Below are 16374 nucleotides of genomic sequence, written 5' to 3'. Positions count from 1 at the left end.
CCGATGGGGTCTGTCCGGTGGGGTCTGTCCCGGTGGGGTCTGTCCCGGTGGCGTCTGTCCCAGTGGGGTCTGTCCAGTGAGGTCTGTCCCAGTGGCGTCTGTCCCGGTGGGGTCTGTCCCGGTGGGGACTATCCCAGTGGCGTCTGTCCCGTGGGGTCTGTCCCGGTGGGGTCTGTCCCAGTGGGGTCTGTCCGGTGGGGTCTGTCCCGATGGGGTCTGTCCGGTGGGGTCTGTCCCGGTGGGGTCTGTCCCGGTGGCGTCTGTCCCGGTGGCGTCTGTCCTGTGGCATCTGTCCTGGTGGTGTCTGTTCCGTGGGGTCTGTCCCGGTGGGGTGTGTCCCATGGGGTCCTGTCCCCATGGGGTCTCCCCCAGGGGTCTCTGTTCCTCAAGCGTGGGTCTACCCTCAGGCGCGATCCTCCTCCAGGGAGGGGATGAGATGCTCCCCGGGGTCTGCCGCTGGGGTGGTGGGGTGAGGGGCTCTCTGGGGACAGCCCAGACCCTCGCAGCCCCTCTGGAGCAGAGGCCCCTCCCCAGCCTGTCCCGCTGGAGTTGGGGGAGACATGTGACCCCGTCCAGGGTGGAATTTGCCCAGAAGCGGGACTCGGGGGGGGGGGCAGGCTGCAGACCCCCCCGGGGGGGCACCCTCGCCCCTCTGGCTCTAGGGAGCCGGTGCTGGTTGGAGTCCTGCCAGCGCTTGTCCTGGGGGAGCACCATGAGCCCTCCAGCCAGCCCCTGAAGCCGGGAGCTCATCCCAGGTGGATTCTGTCCCCATGCCCCCTCCAATATGTCCCATGGGCTCCTTCACCAGAGACCACAGGTGGAGGGACACAGCCAGTGGCCGGGGACAAACGCACTGCCAATCAGTCTGGCTGGGGGGGACCTGAAGGCCCCACTGAGGGGAGCGTGGCCAATTTTGGGAGGCCCTCGCGTGGCCAAGGCCGTATGGACAGCCGAAGGACTGCAAACACACGGGAGGGCTGGCGTGAGCCGCATGAAAGCACAGATAAGATAAGCCTGGGGGAGGCATGTGGTGGGGAAGGTGTGGGGGCTCGGCGCAGCGCTGTGTTAATGGTGCCTTTCGCAGCAGACAGGGAAAGAAATGCCAACGCAACCCAGCCAAAGCAATCCTGCTCTGCTCGACTTCCATGGCATGGAATGAAACAGTGCTGCCGTCCCTGCTGGCGCGGAGAAATAGTAGAAGGGGGCCTGGGGGGGTACAGAGACCTGGGGAAGGAAATTTAAACATGAGGTTTAATAGTTGCAACTAATCCAGACAGAGTAATGTAACTCCAGAATGAGTACCACTCTGCAAGGGAGCAGCATCACATCGCAGGGCCTGCCACTGCCACTCCACAGCTATGGGATTGGAGCCAAGCTCAGCCGTGAGGCTGCTGCGAACACTCTTGCACCCACACCTTGGTGCTGGAGGATTTCCCCTTCCCTAGGGAAGTGAGGAAGTGATGCAGAGCCTGCCCCTTCTCGCGTTCCGTGCCACTCACCTGGGAGAAGTCGGATCCAGGTCCCCGGAAGGTGACAGTTTTCTGCCTCGTCTCTGGTCCTGGGCTGGCGGGATTCAGGTGCTGGGGAGAATCCTGCCTGCTCCTGATTGCCAAACTATTAGTAAGATAATGACAAGAGGAAAAGAGTTAAGGAAGGTTTTGGGTGGGGACAGGTGATTCTTGGGGTAAATATGCATTGCTCGGTGAGGTGAGGAGGAGGTGGGGGAGATGCGATAGCAGCCTGCGAATGTTTGAAGAAGGTAATCCCCCAGCCGGGGGCAGGGGGGCGTTTGCTAAGGGTGGCACAAAAAAGTATAATGAGGAGAAATGGAATTCAGTGCATGTGAAGGGCGCATTTAGGGAGATTATCGGGGCGTGGGACCCCCAAACCCTCCCTGATGTTTGATTTGTAAAATGGATCATCCAACTTGGTGGCTGTAAAGAGCAGGGAGAGCTGGCCTCCGCCCCTCCCAGGGAGGAGGGAGGTTTTTCCATCCCACAGCAGGGAACAAAGACCTGCTACCCGCGCCCCTTCATCCTCGTTGTCGCCCAAAATGAGCAAGTCAGGGCCCCTCTCGCCCCGTGCCTTGAGTGAGACCTGCTCCCAGATCGCAAATAATCCTCGGCTGCCCTCCCCTCCTCTTCGCCCACACAAGGAGGAAGGTGGGTGCATCCCCTGAGTCTTGGGGACAAGGAGGGAGAAGAGGTGCCCTTGCAATTTGTTCTGGGAAGAAGAGTCCTCGCCTGCCTTCCTAGGGATTTCTGACACCTCTGAAGGGACAGCTCTCCCTCAGGGAAAAAGCATCAGGGACACCTTGCTCCTCCATCCCAGCACCGGTTGCCATGACACATCCTTAAGGGCTGGGTTGTTTGGACAACAGGCTGTCTGTGGGGCACACGCGTGGGCCCGGCGTGCTCGCACAAACCCTCTGCCTTGGCAAAGCAGGGTTGAAACCAGCACAAAATCTCGAGCGCTGGTACGGGGGAATCACCAGATGTTCCACATCAGCTCACAAATTATTTCAGTCCACAAGTGGATTCCAAGTGTGGCCTCTGGTGCCCCTCCTTGCCCTCCCCTACCACCGCCTGAATTACCTGGTCCCCCCACCCCACCCTGAGGAAGGTACGTGGCTAACAGCAGGGTGCACAAGTCGTGCTAAGGCTTCACCCGTGCGTAAAAGTGTGGGAGACGCAGGCAGCACGCCCCAACCCAAGGCAGGGGAGAGTGCACGGCAGATGGCTGCCCCTGACACAGACAACAGGTAAGTGGCTGCCGGTGCAGAAAACCCAGGGCAGCCTTCTGCTGTGCCTGGTTCGCGGCCGCATTGTTGCTATTTTAATCAGCCCAGAAATTTAACAGCCTTTAAAGTCTTTAGTTTCTTCAAAGATTAAACACACTGTGCGAACACGCCTCTGCTGGCTCCGAGTTGGAGCTGGAGTCAGATCTCTTTGAAGCCGGGTGAGTGCCTCTTGTCCCGCGGGCTGCAGGATGGAGCTGGACAGGGTCTATCAGCGAATGACAGGCTCATTGTCAACTCGAACTCCTGATTCAGCCATGCCCCGGCAGCTGCCAGAACACCCAGTAATGCATGCTTACTTTTGAAGGCAGACTGAACCCTGATCCTCTGGCTTTGGCTCACCCAGCAGCAGATCATGCTCTTGTTTGAATATAACTACTGTGGCAAAGGAGTTTGTCCCACTGCTTCCTGGGAAGAAGAGAAGAGAAGTGTTACTAGCATGGGAAAATTTGCCCTCTTTTACAGTAATTACGTGTAATAACATCTTGCACATCCCCTTTCATTCAACAGCGCTGCTGATGCCTTATCCAGATGAGACGCCCAGAAAATGCAGCTACCACCGGAACAGAGCAAGACAACTTTTTTACAAGACAGATCGGTGCTCCTCAGCAGTGGAGGGCAGGAGGAAGGGGAGGCTGCCGTCTTCAGGTCCAGCACAGGCGGTTCAGAAAGATGGCCTGCATTGTTCTAAATCAGGATAACAAGGCACTTCCGCAGCCCCTTTCCTATGGGAATCCCAACAGGTTGTTTTCTTCCCCCTGCATGAGGGGAAGTGTGGCACCAGGGGGATGAAACGACTCATCCGTTGGACGCCAGCTTTAAAGGGGAGGAGGGAAGCTGGGGCTGCTGGAGCTTTTCAGCCCTAATATGAAGATGCCAGGCAATAAAGCAAGCCCACAGTCCACCCTGACACCTTCCCAGAGCAGCGTCTGGCAGCTCCACGTGCTCGGCATGGCATTGACTCAGAGGAAAGCGTGGTACCTGCCTCCTGCCTGCCTCCTGCTGTGCCCACGCTCTCCCGTGCCTGCAAACCGGCCCGCTATTAACATTTGACGTCTGACCTGGCTGCATCCCATCGCACTCTTGGACTGTCAAATTACTGTTACATTTCTTGCTCAATTGTGCAAATGACTGAAGCGTGCATAGAAATCTCTTTCCCTCCCAGCTCCACAATCATCTATCGCTACTTACAGTCTGTTCTTCTTCCTCTCTCCACCTCCAGCGCTTTTCCCAGCCACGGACCCCTGCCTTCATCCTTCCCTTCTGTGGCAGCTGCAGCAAAGTATGAGGTACCTCCCAAAATTGGGGAAACAGAGCAGCTCCTGCACTGCAGTGTAGCAACAAAAGCAAAAGGGGACGTTGCTGGAAAACAATCACGGCTGTAAGCGAGGCCCAAGACGAGACTTTCCTTTCTCTTGAAGAAACCAGCTCAGAATCTGCTGCTTTGAGGGCTTGGGAGACATGGTGAAGACATGACTTGTCCTGTGAGGAGGCCTCTCTTTCTACCAACTGCAGAGGGAGTCTGGATAACCAGCGCACGCTTAGGCTACCTCCAGACTAAGCTACCTTCCCTTCCCCTCCGCAGTGAATCCCACCAGGAGATAAACCCTGCTTGACATTCCCGATCCCCTGAGTCACCCAGGGCTGTGCCCAGCTACTTGCCAAGAATGGGTGCCTGAGTCCCGGCCTCAGCAAAGCAAGGGCTGTGCCCCAGGTAACCAGCTTCTGAATACCTGAAGATGGACAGAAAGATTCACAGTCTTATACGTTTTGCTGGCATGGCAGCGAGAGCTACAGTCGCGTATTTTTAGCCAGCAAATTCTGGCAGCAAATATGGAGGGTGTCGGTGCTTTTTCCAGTGTAGGTTATTTGGCTTTGGGTACTAGTAAAAGTTACACTCATAAAAGGCCTCTTTTGTGTATCTACAATGGGAGTGTTTGCTGTCACCTTTGTGAAATACTAAAACTGCCCCAAAGCAAAGGCCCCGGGCATGGGTCATGCGTTGCTACCTGAAAGCAGCTCCGTGAGCCTGCCAGGACAGAGTGCCCTCCGCGAGTGCTGAGCCTGACTGAAAGGCAGCCCACCCCACCGGCAGGCCTGCAGACTTTTTCACCACCCCAAGCCCGCCACGTCCTCTGCCCTGGTCGCAGGAAACATGACTGCCACCCTTTCCCACAGCCGCTGCTGGGCCTCCGGTCCCACTCACTGTCACAGGACACGCCGGGCTGCCCACGGGATGGCTGTGGTCCAGGCTGTAGGGCCACCTCTGCAGGACATGGCGATCCCATTGTCCACGGTGGACCCACGAGGCAGAGGAGTGCCTGTGCCATGTTCCACCTGAAAAACACTTTCCGTAGGCCGGGGAGGCTTGCGCAGCAAGGGCGGACTCTGCCTTTCACGGGAAGACGCGTGGGAGCTGTTTTGCATAGCGTGAGCGTAACTAATGCCTCTGGAGCTGAGGGACTTTGTCCCTCCTGTCATCTGTCAGCTCAAGAGCCCATGGGGCCTCCAGCCCCCTGTGCTCTTGCCAGGGGTGCAGGATGTGTGTTCACCCCTCATCCAAGGAGGTGGCTGCAGAGACCAGCTCTCTGCTCCTCCTGTGGACAGAGGAGCTGCCAGTAGCCCTGGGCGTGTCCCAGGACAGGGACAGGCATGGGTCGCTCACCCTTTTATCACCCCTGCCTCTGGGATGGCCTCGGGAGTGGGAAGAGGGACACAGAGGGACACAAAGGGGAGGGAAGAGCCCAGCTGCGCCTTGGCATCCTCTCTGGTGTGGACAAGCAAATGCGGCTCACTCCTCCACAGCCGGAGCAAGGTGACCGGTGAACACCTCGGCCTCTGCTCCTAGCCCAGGAGGGGATTTCTCAAGCCACATGAAAGGGAGGAGAGGAGATGCTGGGCATTTCTCTTCTCCTGATGACCGGTGCTCTTGGTGAAACAGGCAAAGCGAGGGCAGCCTTTCCATCTCCCTTTGCAGCAGGGCTGTACAGGCACCGGGTGAGCTTGGATGAGGGGAACAAGTTCTGTCCACGAGCCAGCACCAAAGATTCAGGCTTCTCCAGTACTCAGGACGTTGCCTTACCTGCTGATCGCGAGGGGAAGTACTCTGATACCAGCACCTTGGGATGTTGTAATCTCGCTTCAACCTGGCTCTGTGTCTTTCCCTTGACGTCTCTGCCCTGGTCGGCTCACCCGGCTGGAAAGCAATTTCCACTGCTGATGTCCCCCCACTTGCAGGCTCCCCGTCAGAGCATCTGCTTGCACCCCAGCCTTGGCTGGAGAGGGGTTTTCCTCTCAGGTTCGCTACTGATTCCCACTCAATAAACTCCCCCTCTACCTACTCTGCCATCTCAGTGTGGTTGGGGCATGACACAAAATATTACGCAGCAGCAGGCCAGTCCGGATGGCTCGCCATGTCCTAGGGCCAGTTACATCTCTTCTGTAGGGTTGTGGAGGTCTTCCCTGAAGCTGAAGGTGCTTCCCACGGGGAGTTTTCCAGGGATGGGACCAAGGGCACGGGGGCCGACGTCGACCCGCAGGCAGATCACCAGGCTTGGGATGGATTTAAAAACATGAGGCAGTGGTAGTTGGGCTCTGAAATCAGCAGGCAGGCCCCTCGATCAGTATCTGGATCCATCTGCTCCCGGTGAATTCAAGCTTCCCAAGTGACAGCTCCAATCACTGTAATTCCGAAAGATTGCAAGGGGCCAGGGAGGAAACATCTCTACTTTTCTTCTATTTTTATGAGCATATGATAGCACTTTGATACTAAATTATGTGTTTTGCTCTATCCCTCGGTATTTAGGGCTGGGCTCCAAGCCACCCGAGGTCAGTGGAAAGACTGCCACTAACCACCTCAGCAGCCACTGGCCCAGACCCATCATCGAGCACTTTCTTTCTTGGTTTCTGTCCATTTTGCATGCAGCAAAAACAGAGCAAAGAACCACCTCACATGTCAAACCAGATGAAAATCCATCTGCAGAGCCACGGAAAATACCAGGGCACGATACTGCATTTGAAAATTTTGTAGGTTTAAAATCTACGGCATCATTTAGACTCCTATTCATCTGCAACTCTTGAAATTTCCACCCACTTTGGTTGTTTGTAAGAACAGCTAATATCTCCGGGCAATCGGGCTGGGATTATTATAATTGTTGTTCCTGTGTGTGGAGTGACTGACGCAGATGTTTTTACAATGGATGCTTTATAAAATGACAAAATACTTTTCAAACTAAGTAGGCAGCATCGTTTGCATGAAGTATGGCTTCCAAAATACCCATCATCAATCTTCTCCTTTCTGTCCGCTGTCTGTATGTGTCCTCCACTCTTCCCGAGAGGCGTCAGCGAGCCGCGAAAACACCATTTCTCACACACAAGGCCACAATAGATTTTGAAAATGCAAAACAAGGCCTGTCGCAGGGCTCTGAACTAATGAACTGCAGTGCCACCCTGCACTTCTCTGCAGACAGCATGTTCCCCAGTTATTTATCTTCCCTGCTGCAGCGCCATAGTGACAGTGACCACGAGCTGCATGGAGCTCTTTCCTCAAATTATGGCTTGGCTGTCTTGTCTATAGCCCTGCAGAAGCGACGGCAAAGGCCCAGACCGGGCGGGCCGTCCCCCTGCTCGCCTGCAGGGCGGTGGCCAGGAGGGCACAGACCGGCCCGCAGCAGGGTTTGGTCTCACAGCCTGCCACCTTGCCTGCTCCAAAGCCCAGGGGCTGGGTTTAGCAAAACCCAAGTGGAACGCCATTTTGCAATAAACCACGAGCTCTTGCCTCCAGACTCCAGGCCAGTGCAGAGGCACCACAGCCAGAGGAGTGCTGAGGGAAACGACCAAGGTCACACCAGGAAGGCTGTGGCAGTGGAGGCCTGCAACGGGCACTTCCCCGGCGCCCAGCCCTCGCGCCACAGCGCCCTGGCCCCTCTGGCACCGCAGCCTCCTGTCGCAAAGAGCCCCCTGGCTCCCTCCGGCCGCGGCGGCGGAGCCTCAGCCGCGCGCGGGGCCACTGGGAGAGCGCCTGCCGCCCCCGCCATGGCGCTGAGCCGCCCCCCGCGGCCAGCACGCCCGCCCTCGCGCCCTGCCCACCGTAGCCCCTGCCGCGCCGCCATTGGCCGGCAGTGTGCGATTGGCTGGCGGGGTGGGCCAATGGCGGGGCTGTTGCTGGGCGGGGCGAGCCGCCGGGCCACGCGAGGCGGCGGGCGCGAGGCGCGCTTGTGCTGTGAGGAGGGGGCGCGACCGCCTCCAGGCGTGGCCGCCCGGTGCCGGGCCCCGTCGTCTCCTCGGCCTCGGGCCCCCGGGAACCTCGGCGGCGGCCTCCACCCCCCGCCGGCAGGTACGCGGCGGGCCGGGGCTGCCCGCCTGGGGCAGGGGGCGAGGGCCGCGCTGGGGGCCTGCGGCCGCGCCTCAGGCCGGAGGCAGGCTGAGGGGCAGGCGGCGGGCTCCGAACCCGCCTGTTTTCCCTCCAAAATCGCCGTGGCTGGCGCCCTCTGGTGGCCGAGCGGAGCCCCAGGGGTTGTCAGGGGCGCGTGGGGCGTTGCACAGCCCGGTGGAGCTCTCCCTGGCCGTTGCACGGGCGTTTGGGCCTTTGCACGGCTGCCTGGGCCGTTACACGGGCACGTGGGGTGTTCCACGGACATTGGGTGGACACGCAGGCTGCCCCACAGGCGTGGAGGGCTTTGCACAGCTGTTGCACACCCGCGTGGGCCGTTGCACGGACACATGGGGCTTTGCACGGTGGCTGTGCAGTGGTGCAGACCATTGCATGGCTGCACGGGTGATGCAAAACACACCTGCACCTGTGCTCCTGTGCAGGGCCCGTTACATCCCAGTCCCGAACCATTCAGGCCAGTCCAAAGTGGGGGAGGTGGGTGCTGATCCCCATGTCCCCAGCGCTGCACTATCTCCGCAGGGTGCCCATGGGCTCTCCTTCGGCCACCCCGAGGCTGCTCTACCGCAGCACTCGCCTGCTCCGCACAGCCTTCCAGCACCTCCACCAGCAGCAGCAGCAAGCGGATGTCTTCTGCGATGTGGTCCTGCAGGCTGAAGGTGAGCGGGCAGCGTGGCCCACAGAGGCACCAGTGCCCTCAAGGGACATGCAGACAGGGTCCCTGCAGCCCCCCAGGGGGGATTGGGGAGAGCAGGGGGGGCTGCGGGGCGGTGACAGCCGCTGTTGCTTTGCAGGTGAGGCAGTGGTGGCCCACTGCTGCGTCCTCTCCGTCTGCAGCCCCTTCTTCATGGAGCAGCTGGGCCGGGAGCTGCCCCCCCAGGGTCGCAGGGTGGTGCTGGAGCTGGGGGGGCTGAAGATTGGGGCACTGCGTAAGCTGGTGCGCTTTCTCTACACCGCTGAGCTGGAGGCCACGCGGGAGGAGGTGCAGGAGGTGCTGGCAGTTGCCCGCCACCTCCGCGTCACCGAGCTTGAGTCGTTGCAGCTCCGGGGGGGACGCCTGGTGAGGCCGGGACCCCAGCGGCAGCTCAACCGCTCCTGCCTGCGCCCCTCCCGGCACAGCTCCCCCATGGCGGTGGGTGGCAGGGCTGAGCCTGATGGTAGGAGCACTGGCATCCCCCCGCGGGGGCAGCCATGCTCTCCAGGGACTGCGCACCCCAGCCCCGGCCCCGTGGGGCGGGTGAAGCTGCGGAAGGTGGAGAGCGGGGGGTGCTGGGAGGTGGTGCGGGAGAGGCAGCCCCCCACTGCACCTGGCGCTGTGGCAGCGGGCAATGGGGGAGTGACGGAACTGCAGCCCCCCCTGGATGTGGGTGCACTGGGGCGAGCGGGCAGGCGCTCCCCGCCCCAGGCAGCCTGGAGGAAGCAGGACCAGGTGCCCCCTGCACCGCAGCAGGGCAGTGGGCAGGCAGTGCCGCCGGGGGACTCCCCAGGTGACCCCGAGGAGGAGGAGGTGGATGTGGGGATGGTGGAGCCATGCTTGCCCCCTGGCACCGTCTGCATCTGGCCCTGCCCCTCGTCCGAGTCAGATGAGGAGGTGGATGTCCTCACATAGGGGGGCCGGCTCTGCCCCCCTGCTGCTGCCTGCACTCAGGCTGCAATGCAGGCAGGGCTGCCCCAGGCAAAGAGGCTGCACCAGCCCCAGGCTGCGTGGTATTGAAATAAAGTGCTGGAGCTGGCAGAGCTGCATCAAGGGGCTGCCAAGCTTTATTGGGGAACAGCGGGGGGACAAGAGGGGATGCGGGGGGTCCGGCGGTGGCTGCTCGCGGCAGAGCTGCAGCATCGGAGACGGGACTGGGGCTGGCGGGTGCCCCCCATTTCGTCTCGCCTCTTCATGGATGCTCGTGCTGCGGGTGCCGGTCCTGGCTTGGCTGTGGGGAGAGGGTGGTCGGTGTGTGGTCCCTGTCCCCATTCCATCCCTGTCGCATCCTGCCCCCGTTCCCATCCCTGGTCCCTGGTCACCTGGCTGCCGCCTCTATGCCAAGCTGCTCTTCAGGGCTTCCACCATGGCCTCCGGCTGGGGAAACTTCAGCTTGCGGGGGGGCCCCTTCCCAATGCCGCTCCACAGCTCCACGGCTGGGGAGAACAAGGGGGGACAGGTCAGGGGTGCCAGGGAGTCCCCCCCCGCCGCCCCCCCAAACCCGGCACTCACTGCTGCCGTCCTCCTTCACCAGGGACACCTCGAAGCTGTTCCTGCGCGGCTGCCGGGGGTTGATCTCCACGGGGAGGTGGGCCACAGCCCCGCGCAGGGCCTCACTCACCGCCGCCGCGTTGCGCCCGAACACCCGTCAGCTCTTGCTAGGGAGACACGGGGGGTCAGCACCCCGGGGGCACCCCAAGGACCCCCCCTCTGGCACCCGGGCCGGCTCACCAGTGCTCGATGACGACGCGGGGGCCGGTGCCCCCCGGGCTGCCCTCGCCCTGGGCGCGCGCCCGCTTTTCCGGGGCACCCGCCGCCTCCGGTGCCTCCGCCGCCGCCGCTGCCAGCCGCTGGGCCCCGCGCTTCCTCCCGCGAGGAGCCATCCTGGGGAGAGCCGCCGGGCGATGGGGGCCCGGACAACGGCGGGGGTGCTACCACGGGGTGCCGCTGTGGGGGAGGGAAGCGGGGGCCCAGGGATCCTGCCATGGAGTGGGAAGTGTGAGACCGCTGGGACCCCGCTGGGGGGGAGGGGGAGAAGGGTCCCCACCGGCATCCTGCTTTGGGAGGGGTCAGGGAGGGCGGGTCCCTGGGGTCCGCCACGGGGAGGGAAAAGGGGGGGTCCCCATCGGGATCCTGCCGTGGGAGGTGGGAAGGGGGGTCCCGGAGATGCCGCCGCGGTGTGGGGGTGGGAAGGGGGTCGCGGGGGGAGAGGGCAAGGGCCGGTACGGGGCGGGAAGGGGGCCCCGGGCCCCGCTCCGGGGGGACGGCGCTCGGGGGCCCGCAGCGGCCGCACCGCCTCCTACCTGCCGCGCCGCGCCGACCACGTGCCGGGACAGCGGGGCGCCGTGCCGGCCTCCGCCACTCGGACGAGCCGCCGCGGGGAGGGGCGGGGGCAGTCAGGGTTGAACGGGTGGGACCGGGCCGCCCCTCTCCTCCTCGCCGCACGCCTCCGTGGGATCCCCTCGCCCTCAGCGGTGGCGGATCAGCGGTGGCGACGCGGCCCGGGCCGCGATAACATTTCCGCCTCCCCGCGGGCAGGCTCAGTGGTTCCGCCCTCGCGTCCGCCGCTCCCCCCCCCCGCCGTGCAGCCAGCGCCGCGGCGCCAGTCAGTCAGAGCGGCGGCCCCGCCCCCGGCGGTCCAGACGCACCCCCGCCCCCCCCCGCCAGCCCACGGGCACGGGCACGGGCACGGGCACGGGCACGGACTGTTTATTATCAGCGATGAGGATGAGCGTTAACGGCGGGCGGGATCCATCCTACTGCCCGGCCCTGCCCGCACGGGGCCGCGGGGGTCCTTCGCCCGAGGGCGGGCAGGCCCCGCGGGGCCGGTGCCACCAGGATGGCAGCGATGCGGCGATGGTGACGGCATGGGGCAGCTTCTACTTGTCCTTCTTGGTCTCGCCGTCAGGGCGCCTGGCTGCCTGCGCGCCGGGGGGCTCCTCGGGCCCCTCCTCCCGCGGCTTCGACTGCTTCTTGGCCTTCTGGTAGAGCTCGTTGAGGTTGAACTCCCGGATCACGTTCTCCTGTGGCCAAGAGGCAGTGTCAGCACCCCGGGGACCCTGCGGCCCCCGTCCCAGGGTACAGGCCAGCTGCCCAGCCCCATCCTGCCCCGCAGGCAGGGGGCTGGAACATCCCACCCACCTCGGAGAAGGTCCAGGACACGGCCCGGCCCTTTTTGTCGATCTGCGGCCGGCGCATGGTCTCTGTCCCGCCCTGGAAGAGGATGAGGGTGGGTAACTGCTTGGTGAGGGGCGAGGTGCTGACCTTGTACCTGGGGCAGGAAGGGGAGAGGCCGACAGTGACCCCCCAGGCAGCCGGAGCACAGCTGGGGGCTCCCAGGGAGCCTGCCCCGGCACAGGCCCTGCTGCCCAGGCCGTCTCCCCCCAGACCTGGTGCTGACGTCCGTGTACCGGCCAACGTCCACCTTCCCGAAGTGCAGCCCCGAGCAGTTGTACCTGGGGAGGATGGGAACATGTGGCTGCGAGTGCCACAGGCGACTGTAGGGCCGGGAGCAAGCCCTGGCCCCGGTCCCGCGACTCTGAGGCCCCCGGCAGGCGCCACTCACTTGAGAGAGAGGTCAGCGAAGATGGGGGCGAAGGACTGGCACTCGCTGGACCAGTTGGCGAAGAACTCGACGATCCAGGTCACCCGCTTATCCCGGTCCAGCTCCTCCTGCCGCAGAGGTGTGGGGCTCAGTGAGGGCGGCAGGCAGAGCCCCCCTGCATCCCCCAAGGAAGGGATACTCACATCTATGGTCTTGTCGCTGAAATACTTGATGTACTCGGGGCCCATGTAGAGGGGGGGCTTGCAGGTCATCAGGAACACTGCAATGACAGCGCCCCTGAGCCCCCCGCCCCACAGCACCTGGAAGGCCCAGGCTGGCTGTGGGCGAGGCTCCTCCTTCCCCAGAGCAGCCCGGGGGAGCCAAGGCTTCCAAGAGCGAGCCCTGGGGCAGGCAGACTTCCCCCTCAAGGCGCTTCCTGAGCCCCCCTGAGCCCACAGAGACTCCTTACACCCGCAGCCTCCTCCAGCAACTAAGGCCAACCCCGTGGCAAGACGGAGCTCTGGCTCTTCCAGCCGGGTGGCGTGGAGGACAGACAGGGACAGCACGTGCTGAGGGCAGGCCCAGCCATGCCAAGGGGGCACCAGCGCTGCCCCCGGTGCTATGAGTTCCCGCCCGGCAGGTCTCACCTATGCAAAGTGTGAGGTAAAGCAGACCCATGCGGATGTCGAGGCGGAAGAAGAGGATGGCGTTCGCCACTTTGCTGAACATGAAGATGTTCCCGATGTGCTGCTCCACGGTGACTGGGGAAAGGACACAGGGATAGAAGACGAGGCCAGATCCCTCCAGAAGACCAGGGGGGATCCTGAGGGAGGGACAGATCTGGTCCTCCAGATCCCAACCCATCCAGCTCCTTGGGGGAGGCCCCATAAGCAGCCCGACAGCCCCCCGCACCACCCCCCCAGCACAGGCACCAACTCACTGGAGCGTCGGTTCTTCATCATCACAATGGCGCTGAGGAACATGAGGATCTCCACCTCCCGCTGGGACAGGAGAGACGGCGTGAGCTGGAGACACCCACGGGACCCTGCAGCCGCCCAGCACTGCCAGGCTGCAGAGTCTAGGAGTGGCCACCAGCAGCCGCACCGCCCTGCCGCTGCCAGGCTGCTCTTGGCCCGGCCTGGCACAGGGACCGCGGCCGTGCCAGGCCCTGCTGGCCCCAAATCCCTGCCAGTTCCCTGCCTTCTCCTGGAGCTCCCTTCCCTCCCGAGGGAAGACAGCAAGGAGACTGCAATGATGGGCATGGCCTCCCATCCCGGCCGGTGCCTGGGGAGTCCCCCAGCAGTGGGATAGCACCGGCAAAGCAATCCCAGCGGCTACGGGGCTTCCCCGCTCCCTCAGCTGGGCCGGGGATGCAGGCCCAGAGGAGGGCCCGGCCCGGGGCGGGGCGGGGGACAGACCCAGGGGGTCAGGTGCGGGGGTAGGCCGGGGCCAGGCCCGGGGCCGTGCCGGGACAGCGGTAGGCCGGGCCACCTCACCCAGTCGAAGTCGCAGGGGTTGCCGTCCTCCCGCTGGGAGGGTAGCCCTTGGCAGAGCGGCGGGACCTTGCGGACGAGCAGGAAGGCGGTGGCGAGCAGGGCGGAGAGCGGGTAGTAGGGCCGCGCCAGCCAGCGGCACAGCCCCGGCACCGAGTACAGCAGGGCCAACAGCGGCGCCACCACCGCCATCTTCACCTCCGCGTTCCCGGCCGCCGTACAGCCGCCCCGCTCGTATTGGGCCGCCCCCCCTGCTCGTCTGCGGGAGGCGGGACTGCTTCTGCGTTGGCCAATAGCGAGCGGCGCTGTCAAGCTTCTTTCTATACCCCGGCAGACCAATGAGGGGGGAAGAGAGAAGCGGCCAATCAGAAGGCTGGAACCGAGTCGCCCTTAGCAACCAGGTCAGCGGGCGGGGCCTGGGCGGCGCTGGGCCAATCGCGGCGGGGCAGGGCGGGACGGGACGGCGGGCCGGCCCCGCGCGGGGCACGCCGGGAAGATGGAGAACTTCTCAGCGCTGTTCGGCGGGGCCGATCCGCCGCCCGCCGCGGCCGCCGCCGCCCTGGGCTTCGGGCCCGCCAAGGCACCAGGCGCGGGGGCCGCGCCGCCCCCCGCCGCCGCCGCGCCGCCGCCGGGCGAGGACGCGGCCCGCAAGGCCGCCACCGGTCCCTTCTACCTGCTGCGGGAGCTGCCAGGTGCGGGGCGGGGCCGCGGGGCGGGGGGGGGGGCGCCGCTCTTGGCCAATCGGCGCGGCGGAGCGGGGGCGCGGTGGTAACTGGCGGCGCGACGGGCCAATGAGAGGAGAGGGTGAGGGGCCGGGAGGCGCGAACTGACAGCGCGGCAGGCCAATGAGCCTGCAGGGGGCGGGACCAAGCAGCTCAGTGTCGAGTGGGGAAATGGGCCTTAGGGGGGCCAGACCGGGGAGCGGGGCGGGAGAGCGAGGCCGGGGGGTCCCGATACTGAGGTGGGGAAGGGGATCGAGACTGGGGGGTCGCCGGGGTGGGGAGCAGGGCCAGGGGGTCCCGGTGCCTGGGCAGGGGAGCAGAGCGGGGCGGGGGGTCCCTGGTGGTGGGGCGGGGAAGGCGAGCGGGGCGGGGGGCCCGGCGGGGCGGCAGCACCGCCCCACCCCCTCCCCGCGGCGGGCGGCTGGCGCAGGCACCACGGAGCTGACGGGCAGCACCAACCTGATCACGCACTACAACCTGGAGCACGCCTACAACAAGTTCTGCGGCAAGAAGGTGAAGGAGAAGCTCAGCAACTTCCTCCCCGACCTGCCTGGCATGATCGACCTGCCTGGCTCCCACGACAACAGCAGCCTGCGCTCCCTCATCGAGAAGCCCCCCATCTGCGGCAGCTCCTTCACCCCCCTCACTGGCACCATGCTGACAGGCTTCCGCCTCCACGCCGGCCCGGTGAGCCTGGGGCTGAGCGCTGAGGGGCGGCTGCTCAGGCCGGAGGCAGTGGGGCAGGAGGTGCCCGGCCCGGCCTGACCAGCCCCGTTTCCTCTTCCCAGCTGCCCGAGCAGTGCCGGCTGATGCACATCCAGCCGCCCAAGAAGAAGAACAAGCACAAGCACAAGCAGAGCCGCACCCAGGATCCTGTCCCCCCAGGTAAGGGGCTGTGCTTCGCTGCCGCAGCCGCCCCCTCTTCCATTCAGCCTCGGGGGATGCCCAGCTCATCCAGCACTCTCGTTTCTCCAGAAACCCCCTCGGACTCCGACCACAAAAAGAAAAAGAAGAAAAAAGAGGAAGATCCGGAACGGAAGAGGAAGAAGAAAGAGAAGAAGAAAAAGAAGGTGGGTGGGGAGAGACAGGGTCTGATTCCCAGTGTGTGCCCACCCCAGGGGCCATCTGGCAGCGAGCTTGGCCCCGGCAGCAGCAGGGCCCGGAGCCAGTGAGTAGCAGTTCCCCGGGGGTGCTGCTGTCCTGTGAGCAGGAAGTCTCACAGGATACGTGTCTGTCCTTCCTCTGCAGAACCGGCACAGCCCAGAGCATCCGGGGGTGGGCAGCTCCCAGGCCAGCAGCAGCAGCAGCTTGCGGTGAGGCCACGCCGGCGCCGCCCCGGGGATCCCCCAGCTGACTGACCTCAATCAGCCGCCCCTCCTGATCCCCCAGGAAGGGCCCTGACTGACCTCGGAGGGACTCACCTCCTGCAGCGCTTGGCAGGGGGGCTCAGGCTGGCCTGTCCCCCCGCCCCGGGCAGAGAGGACACCCCCGCAGCCCCCTGCTTGTGTCGTGCAGCCAGCCAGGACCAGGGGACACAGACTCTGCTGGCACAGGGGTTGCCGACCTCGGCCTTTTATACCAAAACAACCCAGTGCATCGGGGCCTCTCTTTTTTAGTCACCTTTTAATTAAAGTCTCTGCTCTGAGGAGGGGCTGGTGCCAGTGGCTGCTGCAACCCTTGGCTGTCGGGTGAGGTGAGGAGACGAGACCCGGGGAGTCCATGGGGCGTGTGGGAT

The 16374-nt window shown here is 64.0% G+C and overlaps 4 protein-coding genes across 5 annotated transcripts; 2 read left to right on the top strand and 2 right to left on the bottom strand.

Annotated features, from left to right (window-relative positions):
• The first annotated feature begins 8714 nt into the window (after nt 1-8714).
• BTBD18 (BTB domain containing 18) lies at nt 8715-9928 on the top strand. The gene is made up of 2 exons (XM_075163777.1): nt 8715-8845; nt 8981-9928. The coding sequence occupies exons 1-2, from the start codon at nt 8716-8718 to the stop codon at nt 9793-9795; spliced, it is 945 nt and encodes a 314-aa protein (XP_075019878.1). The 5' UTR covers nt 8715; the 3' UTR covers nt 9796-9928.
• Nucleotides 9926-11442, bottom strand: SELENOH (selenoprotein H). Of its 2 annotated transcripts, none has more exons than XM_075163781.1 (5): nt 11184-11442; nt 10612-10859; nt 10393-10538; nt 10203-10316; nt 9926-10111 (listed from the first exon to the last, which is right to left on the bottom strand). In XM_075163781.1, the coding sequence occupies exons 2-4, from the start codon at nt 10761-10763 to the stop codon at nt 10216-10218; spliced, it is 399 nt and encodes a 132-aa protein (XP_075019882.1). In that variant the 5' UTR covers nt 10764-10859; nt 11184-11442; the 3' UTR covers nt 9926-10111; nt 10203-10215. The 2 variants fall into 2 exon arrangements, with proteins under 2 accessions (XP_075019882.1, XP_075019883.1); XM_075163782.1 differs by having other exon boundaries at nt 10612-10764.
• A 131-nt stretch (nt 11443-11573) lies between these two features.
• On the bottom strand, nt 11574-14223 carry TMX2 (thioredoxin related transmembrane protein 2). Its single transcript, XM_075163778.1, has 8 exons — nt 13921-14223; nt 13365-13425; nt 13072-13185; nt 12628-12704; nt 12446-12552; nt 12270-12335; nt 12022-12151; nt 11574-11903 (listed from the first exon to the last, which is right to left on the bottom strand). Exons 1-8 carry the CDS (start codon nt 14107-14109, stop codon nt 11760-11762), a joined length of 888 nt encoding a protein of 295 aa, XP_075019879.1. The 5' UTR covers nt 14110-14223; the 3' UTR covers nt 11574-11759.
• Nucleotides 14224-14368: 145 nt separating this feature from the next.
• On the top strand, nt 14369-16284 carry MED19 (mediator complex subunit 19). The gene is made up of 5 exons (XM_075163779.1): nt 14369-14609; nt 15070-15326; nt 15428-15524; nt 15615-15709; nt 15888-16284. Exons 1-5 carry the CDS (start codon nt 14414-14416, stop codon nt 15954-15956), a joined length of 714 nt encoding a protein of 237 aa, XP_075019880.1. The 5' UTR covers nt 14369-14413; the 3' UTR covers nt 15957-16284.
• The last annotated feature ends 90 nt before the right edge of the window (nt 16285-16374 follow it).

This window comes from Calonectris borealis, chromosome 14, assembly GCF_964195595.1.
Source record: "Calonectris borealis chromosome 14, bCalBor7.hap1.2, whole genome shotgun sequence".
NCBI lineage: Eukaryota > Metazoa > Chordata > Aves > Procellariiformes > Procellariidae > Calonectris > Calonectris borealis.
This window is presented reverse-complemented; position numbering and strand designations above follow the sequence as displayed.